The 27168-nt window shown below is 51.9% G+C and overlaps 1 protein-coding gene and 1 long non-coding RNA gene across 3 annotated transcripts in view; one reads left to right on the forward strand and one right to left on the reverse strand.

The window, feature by feature from the left end:
* Positions 1-1754: 1754 nt before the first annotated feature.
* On the forward strand, positions 1755-2807 carry LOC120234983. The gene is made up of 3 exons (XR_005529260.1): positions 1755-1842; positions 2132-2344; positions 2625-2807. It is a non-coding gene; the product is annotated as an uncharacterized LOC120234983 (long non-coding RNA).
* A 1682-nt stretch (positions 2808-4489) lies between these two features.
* DNAJC5 (DnaJ heat shock protein family (Hsp40) member C5) overlaps positions 4490-27168 on the reverse strand; it is a 31828-nt gene continuing 9149 nt past the window's right edge. The window contains exons 2-6 of one of the 2 annotated variants that reach the window (XR_005529245.1): positions 11075-11192; positions 10094-10307; positions 9277-9448; positions 9120-9193; positions 8722-8813 (exon numbers count right to left, since the gene is read on the reverse strand). Coding sequence is in view for 1 of the 2 variants with exons in the window: in XM_039236993.1 (XP_039092924.1) it covers positions 8710-8813; positions 9277-9448; positions 10094-10307; positions 11075-11181 (597 nt within the window). In the remaining variant the exon portion in view is untranslated. Of the gene's footprint in view, positions 8814-9119; positions 9194-9276; positions 9449-10093; positions 10308-11074; positions 11193-27168 lie in introns of both variants that reach the window. The other variant, XM_039236993.1, reaches the window with a different exon arrangement.

The following is a 27168-nucleotide window of genomic DNA, read 5'->3' on the forward strand; positions in this document are numbered from 1 at the left end:
GGAGGGGCCCTGGGGCTGTGAGGCTGGGAACGTGCTTGGTCACAACAGGTCTTCCCACACTGTTAACAAGGGGCCGGGCAAGGGCGAGGTTATTCCAGCTAGGGGCTGACCAGCTCTCAGAGAATAAATCAAACCCACCCATGTACACGCATGTATCGACACCACACACACACACACCCCTCATGCAGCAGTGCACAGCAAATCCACAGACGCATACGCGTGCATGTGCACAATGCAGCTGGAAGGAGAGGGCCCGGCTGCCCCCGCCCGGCTCAGCCACCAGCCCCTGGGGGAGGACAAATTCCTCCCCCTTCTTGAGGGTCAGTGGGGCAGAATCAGGAGACAGGACCCGCGCCCTCAGGCTGTGGTCCCCTCATCCAAAGCAACTTGGGGAGGCTAGGCCACAGGCTAGCGGTGCTCCTGAGCCCATCTCCTGCCGGGGCGTGTGGTGGGGGTAGAAGTAGGTCACCTAGCAAACAGCGCTGGGGGAGGGTCTTCAGGCTGCCAGTGAAAGGACGGGGCAATTCCTCTAGCCCTTGGGGGCCTCCTAGTCCCAGAGATAGGACCAGAACCCAAGGTCCAAGGCTTTCCTGGGAACCACAATCAGCACAGCTTCTAGGCACATCAGAGGGGTCCAATTTGGGGAGAAGGCTTGGGTGAAGCCCTCCAGGGGCGGATGAGCCCATCCCTGGGAAACTCTAGCGGACTGACGGGAGCCAGATGGCCCTTGTGCTGCCTTTCCAGGCATCTGGGCTCCTCTGGGCCCAGCAGAAGCTCGGGGGACAGGGAGCAGGAGCCTGGGGGAGAAGTTGAGGAGAGCTGGGAAGGTGGGGCTACAGCCTGGAGATGCCCTCAGAGCCTGGTAGTGGGAAAGGTGGCTGCAGACCTGGAGCCACTCCATACTCGTCCGGAAGCTCCCAAGACACCGTGAGAGTCCGCGAGAAGCCCGCCGGCTGGAAGCGTCACCAGCTGCCCCTGGGCGGTGCCTCCAGGACTGTCCAACCTGAGAATGGTGTCTCCAGGGTCAGTCTCAGGTTCGTCAGACCGTGAGGGGCCACCCCTTTGCCAGCAGCAGCTGCCACAAGGCGACGGGATGCCCTGGCCTGGCCGGAAAGGAAGCCTGGGGTACCCCTGCCAGGGGATGGGGCCCAGACCCGGCATGAGGCACATCCGGTTTGTCACGCTGTGTGGGGCTGGTCATGCAGGTTGTCATCAGTGGGGGTTGGGGACGGTACGGGCCTGGGGAACGACTCCCCTCCTCACGGGGGCCTCAGCTGGGCCTCCGGAACCAGGAAGCACACCTGCAAGGTGCCGGGATTCCTGGCTGCGGCTGGGGTTGCTCGGGCTCAGCAGGGCGGGGCCGAGGTTTGGGTCCGAGCCAGACGGGAGGAAGCAGCAGATTCAGAGGCGCGAAGGGGCAGGGCAGGGGTTAGCGGGTGGATTTTTAGCTGGGCTTGGGTTAGAAGGGCAAGAATGGGGTAATTCGCACATGGGGTTCACGGGGACCCACCTCTTTGACCGCCACAGGATGGGGCCAGAGGAAGGGCTGAGTTGCGAGCAGTATCAACTTCAGCAGCGACGCATCCGGGGTCGGCGCACGCGCGGGTGGGCCTGGCTCCCGGCGCGGGTCCTTAGGCTCAACTATCTGGTCACTAAGAACTGGCTCGGCGTCACGTGGCTGGGGTGGAGCTAGCGGTTGCCCCGCCCCCCGAATCCTCCCCCCTCTCCCCGCGCCCCGGCGCGCCCCCCGGGTCCCAGCGCCCGGACCCGGCCCGCCAGGCACCACGCAGCCGGACGGAGCGGGGCAGGGCTGGCGGGTTGTGCGCCGTCCGCGGAGGGATGGTAGGAGCGGGGGTCCCCCACGTCCGGGGCTCGGAGCGGCCGTACGCTCGCCGCGGGGTGGGGGGGGGGCGGAGACCCCTCCAGGCCCGGACGCCCCTGTTCCGCCGAGTCCTGCCCGCGCTCCTCCGGGCGCCCGTCGTCCCCGTGGGCTCGAGCGGTCTGGCGGAGTCGCTGCCGCGGGCTTCCTGAGCGGGAGTGAGTCCCTCGGCCTCGGCGCCCTGGGTCCCCAACCCCGCCCCCGCCGCGGGAGCCATGGCCGCCCCCTCCAGGCTTCTGCTTCTGCTTCCAGCGGTGACGGTGACCGGCGCAGTGTACGGGCGTCGGGGTGGAGGGCACCTGACGCGGGACCCCCGGGCTCGCGGTTTCCGAGGGGCCCAGGCTTAGGGTCCCTGCGCGGGCGAGCCCGCCGCCCTTCCAGCCAGGCCCCTGCAGGCGATAAGTCACGACGCAGTCTCCGGAGCCCGGCGCCCCCACCCCCGGTCGGCTCACCTGCAGGCAGCCGGTACAGGGGCACACGGACCCTGCCCTCCTGGTGGTCACGCCCCGCGCGCCCCCACACCTGCCCCGCGGGGCTCGCCGTGTTCCTCACGGGTGGTGGGGTGAGGGAGGGGGACATGCACGTTAGGACCCCTGCCGGAACGTGGCGACCACGACCTCCCCCAGGAGCCCACAGTTCCAAGACTGGGCTTGGGAGCGTCAGGGGCAGGTGGACTTTGGGAAATCTCCTCCAAGTGCCATTTACCCACCCCCTGACCCCGCCTGTACCCTGTACCCCCCGCCAGAAGGTCCCGCCGCCCACAACCCTGAATGTCACCATGAAGCCTCGGTGTTAGTACACATCTCTCAGTAAGAACCCCACACAGAACATGCCTGAGCTCTGAGGAGCTGGGGAGGGGCCTTCCTGCCCGTGCACAGCAGTGACAGGAAGGCCACTCTGCGAGGCAGTCTGGGGCCACCAGTCCAGGGAGGCTTCAGGACCGGTGCCCAGCCATGGTGCCCGGTGACGATGGCTCCCTGGACGTGCGTGCACCTGCTCCCGGCGGCCCAGCTTTGGTCAACAGCGAAAAACTGAAAAGCTACATCCTCAATTAGCAAGGCCATCAACACTTGTGGTTAATTCGTAGGATGTATGCTGCACAGCAGCTACAATAAACAAACTAGACCTAAGTGTAGTCACGATTGATTTTTCAAAAAACCTACACTGAGTGAAAGTGCATGCTGGTTGATACAGCGTGCTACAACTGACGCAAAATTTTAGAGATCAATAAAATCATGAATGAGATAGGATTTATGGATGCTGACACCGGTACGGTTAAAACCACAGGCAGAAATAGACTGAAATTTGGGGGGGGGGGCACGCTGGAAGGGGGACGCGAGGCTCGGGAGGGAGGTGTAGGGCGTCACGGCCAGCTTTCCTTCTATGGAAAACCCAAATCAAACGGCTTCATATTTACGTCCAGATGGAGGGTTTGTTTCAAGGTGTTTGTTAAATTATTTTTGATGTTTCTATGCTGCTTTATTTTTTTCAAAATATTTTTGCTTTGCTCTCACACCCAGGAACAGACGACCCAGTACCCTGACCCAAGGCGGGGGCCGGGGGGGGGGGGGTCGTCACACCCATGGGCCTCCTGAGTCAGGGTGGCTTCTTCCACCTAATGCCAGGGCCTCTGGGCCACCGGCCCTACTGTGTGCAGAAGGGCACACACGGCCAGACATGACCTCCCAGGGACACACACACCCTGAGGCAGAGACGGCATCTCTTGCAAGAGTCCACGACTAGACATCTTCTCCAGGGTGAGGAGAGAGAGGCACAGAGGCCGTCTGAGTGGGGCCCGAGACCCCGTGCTGTGACCCGCAGAGCCCAGGGGTGCCTGCTGGGGCCCAGGCCATGCCCTGCTCCTCTCTCTCTGCCATCAAGCTGGTGCAGTGTGTGTGGAGTCATGGCAGCTGGAGGACCAGGCAGGGGTCAGGGTGGAGGGTGGCCCTGCTGGGGAGATGCCAAGATGCAGCCCCAGGTCACCACTGGCTCAGACACGACCAGGCGTGAGGACCCGAGCGTACTCCACACTGATGCCCTGGGCAGGCACTGGGACCTGGGATGACCCGGGACCCAGAGGGGGTGTGGCTGGACACAGCACAGGCCCAGGTGTGGTGGCCACTGCCCTAGGGGACAGTGGGGGGGTGCAGCCTGCACCACGTGCCCCTACAGTCACCCTTTGCCTACCTTGTCCTATTGGCTGAGGGTTCAGGCCCCCGCAGCCCGGACCCTGCCTGCCAGGCGGTTCTACCTCGGGACTCGGGGGCGGGGAGGGGGGTCAGCCGTCTGTGTGGGTGGCAGGACGGTTCCAGGGTGAGGCGGTAGGAGTCACCAAGTCAGCCAGGCGGGAATGAGGGGACAGCAGAAGCTGGGGCTGTCGGCCACCGGCTGGCGGGGACAGCCCAAGCCACCCTGGGCTTACAGGGCCCTTTCTTCCCTCTACTGTGGTATTTAGACAATGGAGGTGAAACAGAACCAAGGAGGGCTTCTGTCCACACTCGGGCCAGGGAGGTGGGAGTGAGGCCCCTGCCCCCCAGTGCAAGACTCCCCCAGAAAAGGGTTCTGCAGGGACCCTTCAATAAAACACATGCCTGGTTTGCGGTGAAAACATTTATTTTACAACAGTTATCTTTATTTTAAGGTCAACATTCAGACATACGAGATGGAGATCATCACGGGACCCATCCTAACCCTCCAGCCTGGCCCTCAAGGGTGCACGTGGGAGCCAGGGTCAGGGGCACCTGCCCACCTCTGTGGGTTCCAGCCACAGGACAAAACCAGCGCATGGACAGCTGTTTCCACGCATTTGTATTTAGTATTTAAAAACAGTGTATATATACATATATATTTCAGGGTAAACTGCCTCCCCTCTCTTAGCTTGAAACATTGTTCTGTTTTCTAGGGAAACAAAATCTATGAAAGGTACTGCCTCTGGGACCCTGAGCCCAGCGCCGTGTCCCGGAGGGAGGCCCTGTGTGGCCCCTGCTCCTTCCCAGTGGACCCCTCCCAAAGCAGACCTGTGGGCAGAAGACAGAATCCCCTTTAGAATACACTTCATCACAAACTGTATCTGATGTTCAGAAAACTGGTTTTAATGTTTCAAGGGAGGGAAGGATTTCCAGACACCTAGATGTCCCAAAGGGTCACTCACCTGGAGTGTCAGGTGAGCATGATGGGTGGGCCCCCAGAGATGGGCGTGGCACTAGTGACAGTCCACCTCAGTAGCCCTGGCACCCCACCTGGCCATTCACACAAATCCTAGGGACACAACAGGGCTGGTGTTCACTTCTGCGCACCCGGCAAAGGAGCCTGCCTGCCTCCAAGACCCTGTTCTTGACCCCAACTCACCAAGAAACCCAAGGCTGTTTTGGAGCCAACTTTTATTGTACTGGTTGCCGCTGGACAGCAGCAGTCACACCTGCCGCGTGATATATACATATGCACATATGTACACACACAGATACACCCACTGCCCACACCTACAGCACAGACAATGCCAACCGTGCTTGTGAGGACAGTAAAAATGTAGCTTTTGCCGATTCCACAGGAGGGTTCACAACCAAAGTAACAAAAACAAACAGGGCGGTCCTGTGTCACACGGGCTCACAGATCAGCATGTTGAGAAAGGAATGAGGGCAGTCGCTCCTTCCACACCCTCACGTCTGTCCCTCTGGTGGGATACGCCGAGCCAGGGAAGGCCGGGCAGGGCCCCTCCAGTGAGGGCCTGCGAGATGGTGCCCACCCCACGTGCTGGTGGTCTCACCCCTCCTGGGTGCCGGGAGGCCCCGCGTCTGTCTCCCGGCCAGCCGGCGGCACCAGTGGGCACCCCTCCAGCACGAGCTCACCCCAACAGCCCCCTGCAGTCGGAACTCTTGGAACAGGCCTTTCCCTGAGCAGGAGCCTCGTGGCCACCACGCCTGGTGGCCAAGGGTGTGGAAATGCCACGTGCTCTAACCTCAGCACACTCTGGCTTCTTCTCTAGTGGGTGCCCATGGTGCCAACTGACCGGGGAACTAGGAAGGCTCACACACCAAGCGGTAATATCTAAAGCAGTTTGAAAAAGAATAAAGCTAAAGGAAGACAAGAGAAAGACGAGAGAAGACCACATCACTGGGCCAGGAACAGAACATAAACACCAGCAGCCGCCGCCAGAGGCCCCAGAGCCCTGTGCGCTTCCTGCCAGCCTCGGGTGCTTGCTGCTGCCAGGCCCCAGGGCCCCAGGGCAAGCCCCGCGCTTTGTGGAACTGGGTGGGCTCCGGCCTGCACCAGCCCAGCACTCTCTGGCCACACACGACCACCCGACCACCCGTGGCTTGGAGGTGGGGGTGGGGGGGGCAGCTGGGGGGGGAGGAAGGGGGGCAGTCCTACAGCCAGCAGCCCTCACTGCTGCGCAACAGGCAGACAGTCGCCCCCAAGTGGCCAGTGAACGGCCTCCTCCAGACTCCGCAACCTCGCACTCCAGGAAAGGGGAACCACTCCCAGGGCTGACGAGCACAGCTGATTCTGGAAGGGGGCTCTGCTTCTGAACCACCAAGTGTAAACACAGCCAGGGCCAGGCGGGGGGAGTCCCGGGGACCCCCCCCCCCCCGGACAACCCCCTCCCCAGGCAATCATTCTGGTCATCACCGCCATGATTTACTTCAATCCATCGTACACATTCCTCGAGGCTGGGCTGGACAAACCTCCCTGCCCCGCCCCTCCAGCAATGGCCACCCTGGCCCCCAGGGCAGCTCCCCGTTCTGTGGCTGGAGGACACTTGGCCCACCCAGACGCGTGTGGCGGCCCTGAGGTTTTCTGAGCACAGAGTGGGGCCAATTGCAGAAGGGCAGGCTTTCTACCTTAAGTCCGAGCTTTGAACTTAGTTCTTGGCCATTCTGGGGGAAAAACAGCTCACAAAGTATTTCCAGAAACATCACAAAGGCTGACGGCAGCCTGCCTCTCAGGCTCCATCTCATTGCTGTGCTGGAACTCGCACAGAGAACGGCTCCGTGGTCTTACCTCCTCCCTTGTCCCAGGGCAGATGATGAATTTCTTAGCATTTCACGAGGTCAGATTTTAGCAAATTATTTCTAATTTACAATCACAGTGCATATTTTCACTCTTGTTGGACATCTTCATGATCGTTTTATTAATGAACAAAAAAACAACAAAAAGGGATCGAACCCCTGGCCCACGGGCCCGGGGCCCTCACACGGCCCTCCTGGCTGAGCAGGTCCACGCTGTCCTCACACTGCTATCCTTCCAGACACTTCCTGGCCAACCCGAACCTGCTCTGTGCGCGGCCTCAGGGGGCCAGGCGGGCGGGCGGGGGGAGGGAGTGGAAGCGGCGGGCAGCGGGAACAGGCGGCGGGAACGCGCTCCGGTACATCTGAGCGAGCACTGCCCTCGTCCTTCGTCCCCACTCCAGCTTCAAGAGACACTCAGCAGCAGCCATTAGGTTCGTTCTACAGAGACCAAGCCCACGTGTGCCACTGTGGTCTCCCGTGGCCAGTGCAGGCCCAGCAGGGAGCACTCCACGTCCAGGGCTGCCGGGGGTGCGGGCCGACTCTCAGGCCCGGGCCAGCACGGGCGCATCGCACCACCCACAGGTTCTGGGACACAGACAACACTGGCTTCCAAGCCCACAAAAGGTGCTGCTCAACACAGTGGGGGGAGGGGGCGGCCCAGTCTGGCTGCCGGCTCACAAGCCAAGGGCACCGGTGTGTGCCTTTGGTCTGGCTGGTGCTTCCTCTGGGAACCTGATGTCTCTAGCGCCGCCTGACCCATCGGTGGTGAAGGGAAGAGGCGAAGGCAGGTGGGCAGGAGCCCTGGGAAGCACAGAGTGGAGGGCTGCGCTCCGCACGCGTGCTTCCCGGGGCCGCTCCGCCCTGCTCCGCCAGCAACCTGGACAGTCAGCCCTTCTGACGACAAACTGGCTCACTGCCACCGCTTGTTCTTCCAGGTCCAGAAAGGCCCACCAGCAGCCGGGTGGGCCTGAAGGAATGTGCAGGGTGGCCTAAGGGGGGGGAGGTGGCTGGAATGTGGCCTGGGGCAAGAGTGGGAGTGTGGAAGAACCAGCCCCCACAGCCTGGCCCGGAAGCGGAAGCGCGCTCAAGGGACCATGCGCCAGGGAGCCCCAGGCTGCACCCAGGTAGAAAACGTGGTCTCGGGGTCAACAGAGCCTCCTACACGCTCCACAACAAACTCACCGGTGGGGAAAAACCCAGCCACAAGGCCAAGCGACCAAGGCAAACAGACCTGCACACACACACAGCACAGAAAGGTGCTGGGTGGGGGGAGGATGTGCCCAGCGCCTTCCTGGCAATGCGTCCAGGGTCTCTGGCCGTGTCCACATGGCTGGTGAGTACAGGGCAGGGAGCAGACCTCACAGCTGTCGCCGGGCAGCACTGGCCTCCGAACCTCACAAACACAGGGGAAGGAGCCACCCTTCCGGCTCCAGCCTGCCTGGCTGGGAGACCCCACATAGCGGTGGGTCAGTGCGGCCATGCGAAAGGCCCCGAGGCTGGTTCAGCATCTGGTTCACGCAGCCACGCTGCAGCACGCCCACAACACAGACAGACATGGGACGGAACCCCAGACATGCTATTAAAAAAGGAGAGAACAGAAGAGGACCGTAGCTACACTGCTTTAAATACTGCATGCGACGCACTTCACGTGTTGGGGGGCGACGGGCGGGCGGGCACAGAGGTGGGAAGGGCCCCGGCGGGCTGGCGGCTGCCCTTCCTCCATGGCCAGAGCAGCTCCCTCCCCATCTCTGCGGCTACAGTTCATGATTCTAAGGGTGAAGTGGCCGGGTGCTGAGCTATCCTCTATCACAGCGGCTCCAGAACTTAGTTGAACCCGTCGGTGTGGTAGCTGGGGTGGGAGTCAGCCGTGAGCTGGGTGGTCTCTGTGGCAGATGCTGGCTGTATGACAATCGGCGTGTCTGCAGCCTCTGAAAAGCAAGCACATGTGTGTTCATCGTGTGAGGGCGGAGCCTTGCCGTCGGGCCTCCCGGGCCTCCCGAGCACACGTGTTGCCCCTAAGGACACTGTCCTGTGTGACTACGCTCTGTCGCCTGGCCACTCCTCCGGGGTCACAGGTCAGAGGGGAGAGGCTATCTGCGCACCTCCACCCAACACAGCCTTCCTCAGTCGCCTCAGGTCACCGCCAGCCCTCGGTCCCTCCCCACCTGCTGGGTCCCGCGGAACTTCGGCCACTTCAGATCGCGGGTGGGACAGCCCTGCGCGTCTGCTTTTACCTCAAGTGTCCACGTTCACACCTCAACAGTCCCAGCGACCACCACAAACACTCCGGCACCGAGTCAGTGCCCTCCTGTTTGACAAGACAGGTCGACACGGCTCAGGGCCCAGCCCGGCCCGCCCCGCCCCGCTCAGCGGCCCTCGGCGGGCACTCACCCCGCTCGTCCGACTGCAGCTGTGCTTCCAGGTCCTCGGGGGACACGTAGAAGCCTGCGTCCTCGCCCGCGGGGGCCCGGGGCTTGCACCGCCCGCAGCAGCAGTTGAAGCAGCAGCAGAGGCAGCAGCAGCAGTAGCAGCAGGTGAGGAGCCCGCATACGACAAACAGCGCCTGCGCGGGCGGACGACAGGGCGCTGGCCATGCAGCCTCCGGGACCCCCACCCCGCGGCCGGCCCGGGCCGCTCCAAGAGCACTCTGGGGGCGTGCCAGGCCAAGATGCCCGTCACGGGCGGAGGTGCAGGGACTCCGTGAGACAGAGCTCTGTAGCTTCCAGAAAGGGAGTTTACAAAGAGTGCCGAGAGGGCTGACTGGCCAGCACTGCAGAGCCCAGTGGCCAGGGCCAGTCACGCCCTGGGGCCTTCAGGGCACATGGGTTTTGATTCAAATAATGAAAAGTACAGGTGTTCAGAAATAGAACAGACGAAATGTCAAAATTTTTCGAGTCAGATTTCAAACGACGACGACAGAAACATCCGTCCGCAACACACTGGGAAAGCTACCCTGCGAGGCCTGTCCCTGCGGGAACTTACTCGTCAGAGAACGTCAGCTCGGTGTCGGCTGGCTCTGCGCTCCTGGCCTGTTGCACACAGGCTAGCAAGGCAGCCACACCCTCCCGGGACGAGGGAAAAGACTGCCCCACACCCGGGAACTGCAGCCCCCGAGCCAGGCCCCCAGACCAAACGGCCTGGAACCCCGCAGGGCCCGGGACCCTCCTGCCGCAGCCGGGGCGCGGCGCTGGCCGCCGGCCCCACTCACCTTGGCCCACCAGCTGGAGAGCACGAAGTAGGTGTTCACGTTCTCCTCCCCAAACTGCTCGGCCACGTACAGTCCCAGCGACCCGTACTTGTCGTAGATATTTCTCTTCGTGGCGTCCGTCAGGATGGCATGGGCGTTGTTGATCTCCTTGAACTTGTCTGCGGCCTCCGGGTTATCAGGGTTTTTGTCAGGGTGATACTTCAAGGCAAGTTTCCTGCAAATCAAAACCATTTCTTTGTCCCTTATTTCACATTCATCCATTACAGGGCCCACTGGGGGAAACCTCTCTCCACCGCCATGGCGCTTTCCGCCTCTCCAGCAATCCAGACCACCAGAGTCCGCAGAGATCTCTGCGAACCACCTGGCCCTGAGCCGGCCCCAGAGAAGTGAGTCCCGGGGTGAGGGCTAACCCTGAGGAAGAGATCGCAGGGCACGGGGAGGGAGGGACGGCTCTTCCAACAGCTCCAAGGCAAACCCCACTGCCGACCTCTAGTGACCCAGCAGCCAAACTGCTCACGTGCGCGAGGAAGCGGTAATGAGCAGGGGCGCGACACGGGCCTGTTTCCCACGCGCTCATGACCCCGTGAACACAGACGACTATGTGAGTACAGACGCGTGAGGGTGTTTGCCTCTCACAACATACTCAGTGCAGCCTCCGGGGAGGAGACTATGGTCACTGCGTGGAGAGGAGCAAATCAGCATTCTAAAGCCCAGTCTGCTGAGCAGGCTCAGACCTGCTTCCCTCTGGACCCTGGCCGCCCCAGGGTAGACCATTTGTATCATTCACAAAGTGTTATTTTTTTGTTGCCAAGAAAATATCAGTTGAGAGCTGCAGGCTGAGGGGGAGCTCAGTGCGCGCAGAGGTGCAGTGGGGCCATCGCCAGGTAGACATGGGGTCAGCCAGGGACAAACACTGGTTTCGGTAAATGCGGGTCAAACCACACGAGGTACGAGGTCCTCCCAGTGTGTGTGGCCTCTTACCGATAGGACTTTTTAATGTCATCTGAGGTTGCATTCTTGTCCAGCCCCAGAACATGGTAGAGTGATTCCCCAGAGGTAGAGAGTGAGCGCTGTCTCTGGTCTGCCATGGTAGGCTAATCTACAAGAAAAACGCAAAGAAAACATCAAAAAGTATAGATTCCAAGCACAGAGCAGACGGACTTTAATCCAGATGACTGTTCCAAGCAAAACATCACAGCACTGCTAGTGGGGGCCAGAAGGTCCACAGATACAACGCCTCCAACTGACATAAAGGAGTGTGGGGAGCGGGGCCAGAGGCGAAGTCGGCGACTGTGCTTGTGAAGGGTGAGAACACAGACATACCAAGGAGACTATGCAAAATTAAGTGTGTTCATTGTAATCTCCAGAGCGACCTCTAGATAAAGAAATACAAAACATAGCTAAAAAGCTAAAAGAAAAAGGGAAATGAACTCTTTAGACTAAGAACTCCAATAAAAAGAAAAGACTGTCTCGGGGTGCCTGAGTGGCTCAGCCTGTTAAGCGTCCAACTTCGGCTCAGGTCATGACCTCGCGGTTCGTGGGTTTGAGCCCCGCGTCGGGCTCTGTGCTGACAGCTCGGAGCCTGGAACCTGCTTCGGATTCTGTGTTTCCCTCTCTCTCTGACCCTCCCCTGCTCACGCTGTCTCTCTCTGTCTCAGAAATAAATAAAACATTAAAAATTTTTTGAAATAATATTTAAAAAAAATTAAAAGTAAACACCTAACATTAGGGGCACCTGGGTGGCTCAGTGGGTTAAGCGTCCGACTTCAGCTCAGGTCATGATCTCATGGTTCATGGGTTCGAGCCCCACGTCAGGCTCTGTGCTGACGGCCAGCTCAAAGCCTGAAGCCTGTTTCAGATTCTGTGTCTCCCTCTCTCTCTCTTTCTGACCCTCTCCTGCTCCTGCGGTTTCTCTCTCTCAGGGGGGAAAAAAAAAAAGTAAATATCTAACATTTAAAAAAAAGGGGAGGGCCTTCCAATCTCCTTACTCTACCTCTTTGATGGGAGCAAGGCGGGCCTAGGCAGCGCCCAGCGCCATCAGACGCCTGTAGCTCCTGGCTTGAGGTCACCCACCTGAAAAACGAGGGATGGACATAATGTTTAAATTCAATACTGACTTAATAATTTATATGGGTGGGGCACCTGGGTGGCTCAGCTGGTTAAACGTCCAACTCTTAGTTTCAGCTCAGGTCTTGATCTCATGGTTTCATGAGTTCAAGCCCCACACTGGGCTCTGCACTGACAACGTGGAGCCTGCTTGGGATTCTCTCTTTCCCTCTCTCTGTCCTTTCCCACTTGCGCTGTCTCCCTCTAAAAATAAGTAAACAAAATAAATAAACTCACTCTCTAAAAATAAGTAAACAAAATAAACTTTCTCTCTCAAAAATAAACATTAATAGATAATAAAGAATACATAATGTAAGAGTCTGGGAAAAGTACTGCTCCTGCCTCCTAAATGAAACAACGATCTGAAGCCACGCTTCAACAGAATGAGGAACCTGGGATAGAAGAGTAGTTTCATCTGGGCCTGTGGCAGACGTGACGGCGGGAGACACAATGGTAGCTCCCACACCCCCACACTCCTGTGGGCACATAATTACCACATCTATTGCAACAGTTACTGCTCATGATAGACAGGAGAAGGGTGCAGGGGTGGATGGCCACAATGTGCCAGGTCCCTGGACTCCCTCCAGTGGCCACCTGCAGCACCCACCGGACTGGCTTCCTGGAGTGTGGCAGCCCCCGGGGGTCAGGCTTCCCCTCCCCTCCCCAGGCAGGCGCTATGGCAGTGATATCACAGATGTGGAGACAGAACTACAGATCCGTCAAGTCAGGATATGAACTCAAACCCAAGGGCGTCACCCCTTGACCTAAGGACACCAGTTAAACCACCTCTCCTCCAGGCCTAAGGGATGACGGTGTGTTGCTAAGGACGGAAAGTAAAACAAGTCTCACTGACAAGAGAGAGATCACGGGCTTTGGAATCAGGATGTAAGGGTTCTAAGCTTAGTTCTGAAAGTTTCTAGCTGTGTGACTGTAGGCAAGTCACTGCAGTGCTCTGAGTCTCCTTCTTCATCTGTAGACCTCACTAGACCAGGTTAGCAAAGAGCCAAGAGGTCTTCAGTCAGGAGCAGGCATCTTTATTGATGCTGATTAAGCAGCATGTTTTAAGCAACTAAGTACTAGCCAGTACTAAGTACCTTACCTAGCTAGCCTACAACAGAAGTACCACAGCACTGTCAAACCCAACTACTGGCCCGCTACATAATTTCTTTTATTCTCAGGTGCCCAAACCCTATTAAATAGTTGGCTTCTAAACCCCACCCATAGAAAAAATCAATAAGTAATACTTTCTGTCTACTCTTTATTTTATTTTATTTTTTGGTCTACTCTTCAGAAATAGCTCTAGGCTGAGGCGCCTGGGTGGCTCAGTCGGTGAAGCATCTGACTTCAGCTCAGGTCATGGTCTCACGGTTCATGGGTTCGAGGCCCTCGTCAGGCTCTGTGTTGACAGCTAGCTCAGAGCCTGGAACCTGCTTCAGATTCTGTGTCTCCCTCTCTCTCTGACCCTCCCCTGCTCACGCTGTTTCTCTCTCTCTCAGAAATAAATAAAACATTAAAAAGAAAAGAAATTTGATTAAAAAAAAATAGCTCTAGGCATACCCCTTCATGGTGTACTTTGTCTTAAAGCAAACTGAAGGTTTTTGGCAACCTTGTATCAAGGAAGTCTCCTTTCCCACAGCATTTGCTCATTTTGCATTTCTGTGTCACATTTACTGGTGCAATATTTCAAACTTTTTGTTATTATATTTGTTACAGTGATCTCTGATCCATGAGTCTGACTCTGATGGCTAGCAATTTTCAGCAATAAGGTATTTTAAAATTGAGGTATGTACTTTTAAAAATTTTGTTACACATAATGCTACTGCTACACACTTACCAACCAACGGCTTAGCGTAAACAGAACTTTTATATATGCTGGGAAACCAAGCAGTTCACCTGACTGGCTCTACTGTGATGTTTTATGGCTGTTTGCCTGGGACCATCCCCTCCATATGAGATACGCCTGGATGCCTACAACATCTAGAAGCAGTCAGCTACTTAATCTGATGGAAGAGATTAAATTATGATTTAAAACTCAGTATGTATGCCAGATATCACCAATACTACTGCACTGAATGTCAAAATTTCCTAGTCTTAGATAGACCCATCTTAAGAAAGATCAATAGAATAATTTAAAATTAATTTTCTTAGTTTCAGTGGATTGCCAGTAACTATATCCAAACTTGTCTTCCTTCCTCCCTCCCTCCCTCCTTTCTTTCCTTGAAGGCACAAGCATGCGTGAGCAAGCAGGGGAGGAGGGGCAGAGAAAGAGAATCCCAAGCAGGCTCTGTTCTGTCAACACTGGACTCAATCCCACAATCTGGGAGATCACGACCTGAGCCGAAATCAAGAGTCAGACACTAAACTGACTGAGCCACCCAGGGGCCCCTAAACACTAAGTTATTAAGCATCCCGAGTCATTTGTGACTGGCAGCTTTCTCCCTCATAATTGCAGTAGCACAAGTTTGTAACACACAGCATCGGAATGTTAGTGGGACAACATCTGAACAATCCTGACCCAATAATGCTAGGACCAGGCAAGCTCTCCACAGAGGCGCAGACTAATGTTCACACGGACATGACAGCTTATGGAACAAGGAGCTTCTAGAAAAAAATGACCTGTTGAAAAACCCAGCCAGTGAAAACACAAACCAATAGGCAGCAGTCAAAAATGGAAACCAGGGGTAACAGGTCTACGGACTGGTGCTGAACCCACAGAAATCCAAGAACGAGACCAAAGAGCACGGACAGCTGAGGTAACAAATCTGATGGATACAAACATCACAAAACCATGACGACACAGGAGACAGGTGGGGAGAGGGGCGCACACAGCACCGCAGACAAGGCTGGGGTCTGCCTGCACTGAGGGAGCAGCAATTTCATTACCATCACCTTGATTTTTCTGTATGTCAAATTCAAGGAAAAGTAAAACAATGCTTTTATGTAAAAGACTATGCAAATATCTTTAGAAGGTAAATGTTTTGTTGTTTATGGAAAAAACTAGGAACCAGAGGTTAACGGACATTGTCTTGGCTGTGTAACATTCATCCTTTTTTTTTTTTTATTTTAATGTTTATATATTTTAAGAGAGCGAGCACAGTGGGAGAGGAGCAGAGAGAGAATCCCAAGCAGCCTCCATGCTGTCAACGCAGAGCCCAATGCAGGGCTCAATCCCACAAACTGTGAGATCATGACCTGAGCTGAAATCAAGAGTCGGGCAGACACTCAACCAACTGAAACACCCAGGTGCCCAGCAATGATCCATTTTTTCTTTCTTTTTTTTTTTTTTTTTTTTTTAAATGTCTTTATTTTGAGAGACAGAGACAGAGAGTGGGTGGGGGAGGGACAGAGAGAGAGGGAGACACAGAATCTGAAACAGGCTCCAGGCTCTGAGCTGTCAGCACAGAGCCCGACGTGGGGCTCGAACCCAAGGACTGTGAGATCATGACCTGAGTGGAAGTCAAGCGCTTGACAGACTGAGCTAACCAGGCGCCCCAGCACTGATCCATTTCTATACCAGGACTTGCTTGTTTTGTTTTGTTTTTTTTTAATGTTTTTCTCTATGCTTTTCTGTAGTGTTTGAACTATTAATAAAGTTATGTATAACTTTTATAAAATCTACAAAGTTGTCATTCTCAGAACATCAGCTGCCATAAGAGCTCTTCTAAAAGTGCTTCCGGATACATGACCGCCCTTCTTAGAAGGTATTTTTTAATGAATCACCTACAGGACAGCTTTACTTGGCCCGTTTGGGGTGCTGGGCTGTCAGGGCTACTGAAAAGCCCAGTGTCCCCGGCCAGCGATGCCCCTGTAACCAGGGGTCTGGATTCCTCCCCAGGGGCTAACTTCCCTCTTGCAACCAGTGAGTCTCCAACACGCAGTACTGCAGAAAGAGAGAACTGTTCTTTTGTGAGCGAGTCTGTCTGTTTTGGCCACAGCCGATGGAGGGCACCCAGAAGAAGGTTCTGGTCACCCAGGGTCTAGTTGACCCCAAACTTTCACAAAAACCATGAAACATCCTAACATGGACTCATTCCCAATCCAATATCAAATCCTTTGCAGTTTTCTGGCATCACAAACAATGAGAGTTAGAAACTCACCTCCTTTACATCATAACGGAATGACCGAGAGCTCAGGCTTAATTTAACTGTATCAAAGCTGAGCACTCATCACAAAGGAGTAGGCTGGGTACCGAAAGAGTCAGCACAAAACCTACCACTTACTCCGCTGTTATTCTTTGAAGGGTTATTTACTCTAGAGCAGGCGTCAACAAGCTTTTTGTTTTAAAGGGCAAGATAGTAAACATTTCCGTCTGGTAGGCCAGTCTTTATCACTGAGCCCCCAATTTTTAGCTCTGCCTTTGAAGCAGGAAAGCACACAGTGTGTGAAAGAATGGTCACACGCTCCAATAAAACCTGATTTAATTACAGAAGCAGGTGCAGCCCCTGCCCTAGAGGTCAAATAATGGCTCTCCTGTGAATTATTTAAGGGAAATCAGGTCCTGCAGACGGTCCCTTGTGTTTATATGCCGCGGACAAGTGTAGGCTTACTTACTGTCACACTATTTTAGTCCTCAGAAGTAACCCTGCACAAATACACAACAAAGATGGAGGCACAAACTTAGGTGAGTTTAAGAAATGTTCTGAATATACATTTTCAGTCAAGATGGAAACATTCAAAGAAGTTGGTTGCAAAATGAAGCAACTAGAGGCCAGACAGTACCAAGAATACTCTCTCCTGTCCACATAAAAATGGCTGGAAAAGCCATGAGGTGAAGGCATTTTTAACAGAAACCATCCAAGAAAGATCAATGTCATCCCTTGTCCATTCATTGTTTTTACTTCAGTTAATGATTTACTTACGATTTTCTCTGGCAATGAAACTGGAAAGGTACTACACGACAAATGAGAATATTTAAACCAGAAGACAAATCCAAAAATCAGAAAATAAATGCTACTTACTGCAAAGAAATGCCGGGGCTGCTGTATCTGAGGATGCCCGGTGGGAGCACAGCGCCCTCAGTGGGGAGAGCTGTGCCCGGACACTTCACAGTCAGGCCTCCCCGGCTCCCTGACACTGCTTGGCTCGTCCAGAGCACTAGGCATCTGACTGGAGACCTTCACAGCTCAGGTGTGACCCTCCAGTCACATATCCTCAACATATTTTATGGTTTTTTTCCATCTGGAATTTTAATTAAATTATCATGTAATATGGAACATCTACCCTTATAATATCTCATACCAAAGAACACAGAAACAAGACCTCCTACTTTGCACATGTTTCTCCAATGCTGAGGAAGGTCCACTGACTGCATCAAATGTAAGTGATCTTGAAGAGGGTGCCGCCCCACCAGTCTTCCTCAGGACTACGACCGTTAGGTGTGACGGTACAAGGGCAGTGCAGCACCAGACCGGAGGGATAAAGGCCCTGGCACGTGCCCTGCTGGGCATCAATGTGTGTAACTTTGCTCGCAAGATACAGCACTCATCATTCTCCATGATCACTTGTCTGAAAAATATTTACTGAGCCCTTCCACATGCCAGGCATTGGTAATACTATGACAAACAGGAAATACAATCTGAGAGCGGGGAGTGAGTTTAGTGAAGGAGGACACTCGAAATCAGAGTGAACACAGGTCCCCAATTATACGGTTTTATGGGAACAGGTAACAGAAACAGCTTATATTTTAAGATTATTCTGGCTGCAGGGTATACAATTAATATAAAGAAAATCATGGCTAGGCAGATTATAATCAAAGCACTGCAAACCAAAGATCAAGAGAAAATCTTGTAAACAGAGAAAATGGACATATTACATAAGGAACAACCATCTGAATTATGTGCTTCTCATCAGAAATCATGGGAACCAGGGGGCAGCGGAGCACGTCTTTAAAGGGCTGAAACAGAAAACCTGTCCAACCAGAATTCCATTTGCAGCAAAAAACAACCCTCCAAAACAAAGGTGAAATAAAGACATTTTCAGAAAAACAAAGAAGGAAAGAAACCAAGAGAAAGACTTAACTAATAATAAATGCCAAAGAGTTACTTAGGCTGAAGGTAAACGATATCAGAAACTAGCACTTTCAGGAAGGAATGGAGCCTTTGGTACGTATCTAGGTAAAATATTTTTTTCCTTTTGTCTTTAAAGTTTATTTATTTTGAGGCAGAGACAGAGAGTGAAAGTGTGCACAGCAACTGGAGGGGGGCAGAGAGGGAGGGAGGGAGAGAATCCCAAGCAGGCTCCGCACTGTTAGTGCACAGCTCAATGTGGGGCTATCATGACCTGAGCTGATGTCGGATGCTTAACCGACTGAGCCACCCAGGCGCCCCTCCTTTCTGTTTTTAAAAAATATATATGAGTGGTGAAAGCAAAAAAACATCAATCCTGACTTTCACAGTTTATAAAGTCAGCTGTCACAGACAGGACCCATCAGGGAAAGGAGTACAGGGCTGCCTGATGTCAGAGCTCCTCCAGTGCCTGTGAAATGTTACAACATTAGCTCTAAGAAGAGTGAACACAAAGCAACAAAGGACTATTCTATACCTAACATGACTCATCAGTTAAAAAAAAAAAAAAAAGGTAACATAATGACACAAGCAATAGAGTAGATAAACCTTGGGGTGCTTGGGTAGCTCAGTTGGTTAAGTGTCTGACCAGCTCAGATCATGATCTCACAATTCGTGAGTTCAAGCCCCATGGCAGACTCTCTGCTGACTGTCAGCATAGAGCCTACTTCAGATCCTCTGTCTCCTCTCTCTCTGCCTCTCCCTGGCTCACACTCTCTCTCAGAAATGAATATTAGGGGAGCTTAGGGGGCTCAGTCGGTCAAGTGTCCAACTTTGGCTCAGCTCATGATCTCATGGTTCATGGGTTTGAGCCCTGCCCTGCGTTGGGCTCTGTGCTGACACCTCGGAGCCTGAAGCCTGTTTCGATTCTGTGTCTGCCTCTGCCCCGCTTACACTTTGTCTCTCTCTGTCTCACTCTCAAAAATAAATAAAGATTTAAAAAAACACTAAGAGATAAAAATTTAAAAAAATACATCTCAAACACATTATGTAAGACAAGCTAGATACAAAATATTCCATTTACAAAAAGATTAAGAATACAAAAAACAATCTATTGTGACATAAACCAGGAAAAGTAATTGTGGGCGGTGAAGGGGAACTTCCAGGATGAGAGAAATACTTTATAAATTAATTGTATGCATACACCAAACTCACTGAAATTTACTAAGATCGATGGATTTCACTGTATGTCAACTTCACCTGCGTTTAGAAAAGTAGCTGTTGTAAGGCTATTTGTTCCCAAAGCAAATTACCTAAGAAAATCAAAATGAGACATAAAACTCTCCAGTCATCTAGAACAGGCTGCCTGTCTTTTACAAACAGACTCTCACTTGGACACAGTCACACCCCCACATATCTACCATGTCTATGGCTGCTCTCAACACAGACTGTATACACACACACCCTAAAAATACTGTCTGGCCTTTAGGGAAAAAAAAAAAGTAGCTGCCATGACTATTACTCTAATTGGTATATTATATTTTGAGTCAGAAGATGAAATAGATGCTTTCCAAAGCATAAAAACTATTAAATTTAAATTTGTACACCACTTCGCACAGGTTTCCAAAGTTCACGTTCTGGTTAGAAACAAAACATTGCCAGGCAATATGTACTCTTAAAAGCTTCATGTTCAGCTGGAACAGTCTCATAACTAAAACACAAACTGTAAATGAAAGGACTCTATTTCACTTAGTGTAGGTGATATTGGGAAATGCATCAGGAAGGTATTGGCAAACAGAAAGGTCAAATAAAAGAGAACAGTTAAGGGGAAAAGGAAATAATGAAGTTTTGTGGGTTACTTTTTTAAAAGCATATTTATTTATTCTGAAAGAGAGAATCTGTGGGGAGGTGAGGCAGGAGAAAGAAGGAGAGAAAGAATCCCAAGCAGGCTCCACATCATTAGCCCAGAGCCTGACGTGGGACTTGATCTCATGAGCCATAAGTCATGAGAACATGATCTGAGTCAAAATTAAGAGTCGAATGCTTAACCAACTGAGGCATCCAGGAACTCCTCGTGGGTTTTTTTAAATCATTAAATTCTGGGGCACCTGGGTGGCTCAGTCGGTTGAGCGTCTGACTTTGGCTCAGGTCATGATCACACAGTTTGTGGGTTTGTGGGTTTGAGCCCCACGTCGGGCTCTGTGCTGACAGCTAACTCAGAGCCTGGAGCTCCTTTGGATTCTGTTTCTCCCTCTCTCTCTGACCCTCCCCTCCTCACGCTGTTTCTCTCTCTCAGAAATAAAACATTAAAAAAAAATTCAACTTTTGAACAAAGTTATTGTCTTAATACTTTATTTTCCTTATTTTCTATAAAGAGAAGGTACACGTTAATGATAAGAAGAAATAAACACTTCGAGCAGGCAGGTAGCCCCATGCTCAATGCCACGAGCGGACCCCATGGAAGAGTCATGGGGAAGCTCAGGTAGTCTCCATCACCAGCCTTGAGATCCAGGACATCTCAGGTGTGCTGACTGGGTGAACAGTCTTCAACTGCGTCCAACCCTTTCAGATGTCTATTTCCTTAGGGCGATGACATGGGAACTTACTGCTTGCTGTCTGAAAGCATCACTGCACCATCTGGTTTCCCCTAAACCTGTCCTAATTAATGTCAAGGCATTCCTGAGACGCACCCTCAAGATCGGAGAGCAGCCACGCCTACGGGAACTACACTTGCTGTAATGTATGAACTGCCACCAGAAGTCTGCTCCCAGTCTTCACTCCAGGAGGATTAAACCACATCTTTAGGCTGGATCTTTTTTAGTAACATCATGCCCTTGAAAACACACAAAGGGACATATTTTACAAATCTGTAGCTCACCCTGGTTTGTACTGCTAAAAGGGACAAAGGACTGGGCAGACAAGAAGGTACACTCACACAAACAGGAAACAATGAGCTCTAAAGTGGTCAGAGATCACCAGGCACAGAGGCAGAAATCTGGTGAAGAGGGAGGCTTTCCTGGAAGACACATGGTCTGCCTTCCCCCACTGTTGCAAGGGGGAGTCTGTGATGCACAGCTCTGTACCCCCTGACACCCCAAGGGCTCCAGCATCAAATCCCAGCTCCCTGGCCTGCCCTTCAAGTTCCTTTTGGACACAGGCCCTGCCCACTACCAACATCTTCCCACCACTGTGTCCACTGGGCCTCGAGGCTTGACTGGCAGACCCAGAGCTACTGCCGCACAACAACCACCTGGGGCTGTCATGAATGCCCTGCTCCCTTCTCTGTGGAGAGATCCTACTTGGACCCCTGAGCCCTGGGGACACATCCATTCCTGGCCACTGCTCCAAGGACACACAGCGGAGCCCGCCACGTTCTGTGGTGCTGTCCTGGGCCTTGGGCATGTGCTTGTGTTGCTCCCTTGTTCAGCTCATGTTCATGGAGCACGAGCTACATGCCGTGCTCTGTTCTCAAAGCTGGGGATTTATCAGTGAACAAAACGAAGAGACAAAAATCCCTGATCTGATGGGCCAGGTCTCTGCTCCTTAGAGACTCAACAACCTTCAGGGGAAAGAGCTGAGTGCTGGGACCTCTGCATTTCCAGATGTAGTTTCGGCACATGGCACGTGGTCTGCTGCTGAATCCAACCTACTGCTAGGGGAAACTCAGCACGTGCCAGCTCTGGGAGGGCAGATGTGAAAACATCTTCAAAGGAAAGCTATTTCTGTTCTATTTATTTTTATGTAACATTTGACAAACAGAACAGTGTGTGTGTGTGTGTGTGTGTGTGTGTGTGTGTGTGTTATAATGCACAGTGATTAACGCCACAATCCTATTCTTCAAATTAAAAATCTGAAAATTACTGGGGTGCCTGGGTGGCTCAGTTGGTTAAATGTCTGACTTTGGCTCTGGTCATGATCTCACGGTTTGTGGGTTCAAGCCCCATACTGGGCTCTGTCTTAATAGCTCAGAGTCTGAAGCCTGCTTCAGATTCTGTGTCTCCCACTCTCTCTGACCCTCCCCTGCTCATGCCCTATCAAAAATAAATAAAAACAAAAAAATTTTTTAAAAACCTCAGAGAATATTTAAAAAAGGTTGATTTTACAATGTTCATTTAAAAAATAAAAGAGAAGAAAAAATCTGGGTTTGTATTCTACGTTTTGTTTGTAATTTATTTTTCTAGTTAGTCACTTTCATTGTAGTTTACAAAAGTATCATCAGTCTTTGACAGACTGGCTGGCGATGAAAGAAAATCTGGTCCTTCACCGCAAACCGTTTAGGAAGAGCTGCTGGGCGTACACCTGGAAGGGGAACTTTCGGCTCCAGAGAACTGGCAGTCTCTTTGTCGAGGCACTACCTGCTTGCTACCACGAGATGGCAGCAATCAGCAACCCCCCCCTCCCCCGTCACCCCCTGCAACAGTGATGGGCACTGCCAAGCCTCCCAGTTTGTACCCAACTACCGGGCAGAATAGTGCTTCTCTCGGTGCAGACCACCAAGTGGGCAGTGTTTGGGGTCGGCCCGCTAGCGGGGTGGCTGCACAGTGCCCCATGGGCCACAGGAGTCATAGCCTCCAGCACACCAATCCTTTATTGGTTATAAATGCTACAAAGTCTCTTAGTTCCTAGTTCCTTTTCACTTACTACCATGTCTTTTGATGAACACAAACGCTTACATTTAAAAAAAAAAAAAAGTTTTGTTTATTTATTTCTTTTGGGAGAGAGAGAGAGAGAGAGAGAGAGAGAGAGAACAAGCAAGGGAGGGGGAGAGAGAGGGGGAGAGAATTCCAAGCAGGCAAAACCTAACATGGGACTTGAACTCATGAACCTCAAGATCATGACCTGAGCTGAAACCAAGAGCCTGACGCTTAACCAGCTGAGCCAGGTGCCCCTCTTACATTTTTCTACTGTGGTAAAAACCATGAAATTTACCATCTTACTCATTTTTCAGCCTTCAGGACTATTAACTCCTGCCCTGTTGTGCAACTGATCTCACAAGTTCTTAATTTTTATGTAACTGAACGTATCAAATCTTTGCAAAATGATGATCTATTTTTACTAATGTTCAAAAGTCCATCTCAACCCCAAGGCCAAAAGTCAAGTCTCCTATATTTTCTTCTAAAGATTTGTCACCCACAGGGGATCTGCTTATCTGGAGTTAACGTGGCCAGGCGACAAAGGCCAACTTCAAAGGTCTTGGTCACACCCAGAGTCCCAAGTCCCAGGGCCGCCCCCACCCCTCTGGACGGCCGGTCTTTCCCAGAGACCTGCAGGAGCCTCTAGCGTGTTACACAACTGTGTACGTGAGGTCTACTTGGGGGCTATTTTGTTCCGCTCTCAGCATTCTTCATTCAAAACCCTCAAGAACTATCTGAGGCAGTCTCAAACACTGTACAGAAGCTGTAAATTCTTTGGTATTCCTAGACACATCATTAGATAATGCTCCTGAAAACATCTGTTTTAATACAAGCACTGGTATGAAGACAAGGAGGGTTTTAAAGGCAATCACAACCTCGGAGCCACACCTCTGTTCGTGTCACGTGCCCACCAAGCCCACGCTTTATGCAGTGCTGGTGCGGTGTCTTTCAGCACAGACCCGAAGCAGCGTGAAGGCCACCCAAGGGCTCCATTCTCACAGTCTCTGACAGCACTGCTGCGAGACATGCATCACTCTCCAGCCTCCCTACACACTCTGGGTCAGAGAGGAAATGCGGCTTGACAGGCAGCCTTGAGAGCCACTGTCTGGCCCAGGGCAGGAGGACAAAGTGCGCATACACCATATGAAGGGAATCTGAAAATACAGAAGCCAAGAAAAATGTAAATAGTGAGGGGGGTGGGGGAAGCCCGTTTGCAACCCTGAGAGGAGAGGGATCCTGCTCTAGAAAGAAAACGTAATCAGAGAACAGGACCCTGGCTCTAAAATAAACATTGTTTTCATAGATGGAAATATAACCATTCCATGGATTTCAACGATAAACTTACAGACAAGAAACTTTGGTTACAAAACACAATGTAAGTTTCTCTGCCTTGACAGCAGAAGGTAAACTGAGGACAAAGGTTGGAGGAAAATGAGAAGGGAAAGGAAGGAAGAAACGCTGACAGCCTCAAGTTAAGGAGAGGTCGCTGATGGAGCAGAACAAAGACACAGAAATAAGTGCACAGGGATTACTGAGTGACAGATACACTGGGACAGTGGACAGAGCTGCTGCTGCATGGAGTCAAGACCAAAGTACAGGCACTTTGGTCATTAAGTGATGAGCTGGGAAACAAGGGCAGAATACCCGGCACAGCAGGAGAGCGATGAGCCAGGCAGTCACACTTCTCTGGGGAGGAAGAGGGCGCGGTCTGGGAGGGGCACTGCCGCCCTGCCCCATGGGCTCTGCACCTAACCCCACAGAAGGAAACACTGCTAAAAATAAAAATACCAAAAAATGAAATACAATTCGTGTCCCAAAGACCAGGAATTTTCATCTAAGATCTGTGATGAACCTGGTAATAATCTAGTACCAAAGAACATTCAAGAAGCAGGAGGATCTAAAGCACCTGCCTCGGCGTTGGGAGTGGGGGCGGGTGGGCAGCATTACCAGTGCTGGGACAGACTCAGGACACAGGGGAGAGGCTCAGAAGGCTGATGATCTTCAGATCTAACTCTGAATCTGTTATCTATTCTGAAAGAAAAAAAAAAAATCAATACACTACAAAAGGAATAAACACACCAATTAACTCCACTTATATATTTGAAGAAATTCTAAGCAAGAGTCAACAAATGTGGAAAATACACAAAAAAAATGATGCCAAATGTTACGGTCTTCTATTTATTCCTAACTAAAATGAATTTCAAATGGGGGCACCTGGCTGGCTCAGTCGTAGAGTGAGCAACTCCTGAACTCAGGGTCATGAGTTTGAGCCCCATGTTGGGCATTGAGCCTACTAAAAAAATAAAAATATGAAAAATAAATTTTTTTCATTAAAAATTTTTTTAAACGTTTGTTTATTTTTGACAGAGCGAGACCGAGTGCAAGCAGGAGAGGGGCAGAGAGCGAAGGAGACACAGAATCCGAAGCAGCCTCCAGGCTCTGAGCAAGGTATCCGCGCAGAGCCTGACATGGAGCTTGAACCCATGAACTGTGAGATCATGACCTGAGCCGAAGTCAAACACTCAACCGACTGAGCCACCCAGGTGCCCCCGAAAATAAATTTTCAAATGTATAGAATTCCTGAAATCACTGGAAATATTGGAACTCCACAGAAGAGTTGAAGAATACAAAGCAACAATGATGCTGAGCCTTAAAACAAAGGAAACAAAAACAGTACAATGAGTCACTTCTTTAAGGATGACCTCCCCATCAATCATCAGAGCATAAGAGAAGCAATGGGCCCTAATCTGAGGCATGGGAAGAATAGCACTTTCCACGTAACGGGCACTATCCTTGGTCACAGAGACAGTGTCCATGAACTCCTGTACTGAAGAGAGTGGGCCTTCTGCTCTCCCGATTTACAACACAGGAGGGAAGACCGGCGGCTGCAGACTGCAGCAAATACCTGAGGAAGAACAGAAACGACTCAACCTAGGGCCACAGCCTTGCACAGAATCTTGGGTTTCCCAAAGTGTAAAACTATTCCTGTAAGAAGAAGGTGTGACGGCCGCCAGAACACAAGAACAAACCCAGCACCCTGAAGCCCTTCTAAGCTATAAACTGAGCAACTGCTCCAGGTCCAGGCAGAACATTCAGTAAATGTTTGTTGATATAATTTTATCAGCAGTGACTATGTCCAGAAACCAAGTTAAGGATTTTCTTAGTTAAGTGATGCTTAGGATAGAAGTTAGAAGGAAAAGGAGAGATCAGAAGTTGAGCAGAATCACAAAAAATATGTTTAACTATGAGGACACTAAAATGAATGAATGCATGAATGAATTAAAAACCTGAACATTCTCAAAACTTTATTCATCAGAAAGGAGGATACCTGTGAATCAATCTGGGAATGTGCCCTCTAACCAATGCCTACCATGCCCCTTCCAGGTGCCCACCACTTTGACCTTGCCCTCCCATCCTGCCCTCCCATCCTCTGATGTGCAAACAGCAGGGAAATGAATCTGGGCGACACAAAATAAGGCCCAGGAATATGACACCAGCACGACACTAACAGTTTCTAATTCCTCTGTATAAAGGGAGCCTAAGGCAAGCTAGAACCCCTGCACCCAGAACACGAGCAGCAAGTACAAGTGACATTTCCGTTCTCAGCACTGGGGCCAACTGCGCACCGTGCCGGAGGAAGACCAGGGCAGAACCATTACCAGGACCAAACATTCCACAAAACCTTAATATATTCCCAAATCTAAACATAAAGCTAGACAGTGGAAGACAAAATATTTCTCATGAAGTAATAAGCATTAGGGATTTTTGGTAGTTGGTGTTTCAGCCTCACAACACCTAAAATCTCAGGGTATTAAAGTCAGAGGTACTTTTCAACCTAGGTAGGCACCAGCCTCTCTGCAGATGGGGCCGGAGGGTCAGCAGGCAGAGCAGGAGAACAGGGAGCTACACTGTATCATGGCAGAAAGAGACTCTCCTGAATGTCTACCAGGAAGAGTTTTCTAAAGCCCAGTGGTAAGAGTTCAGAAAACGTGACAGACAAGGCTGAGTATCTTCTGTGTCTCCAAGAGGAACACAGCCCCAGATGCACCTGCTGGAAATGGCATGACTCCCCTGCACGGAGGTGCCTACTGCCCAATGTGAAGTCCCCTGCAGAGATGGCCAGCCTCCGATGAAGACGGACGTGGCTTCAGAGTGACCCCTTCCTGCAGCCATGATCAGAATCAAACTATCCCATCGACTCTAGAATGAAAACAAGCACACACTGCTGATAAGTCAACTGTAAGAGATGCCTGATGTCAGAGGCAGCATCACCTCCAAAAAGAAGGTGGGTACAACTGTGACAGAACTCGGGATCACGGGATCACAGCCGTAG

Source organism: Hyaena hyaena, unplaced genomic scaffold, assembly GCF_003009895.1.
Source record: "Hyaena hyaena isolate Hyena2069 unplaced genomic scaffold, ASM300989v1 scaffold_118, whole genome shotgun sequence".
In the NCBI taxonomy this organism is placed as follows: domain Eukaryota; kingdom Metazoa; phylum Chordata; class Mammalia; order Carnivora; family Hyaenidae; genus Hyaena; species Hyaena hyaena.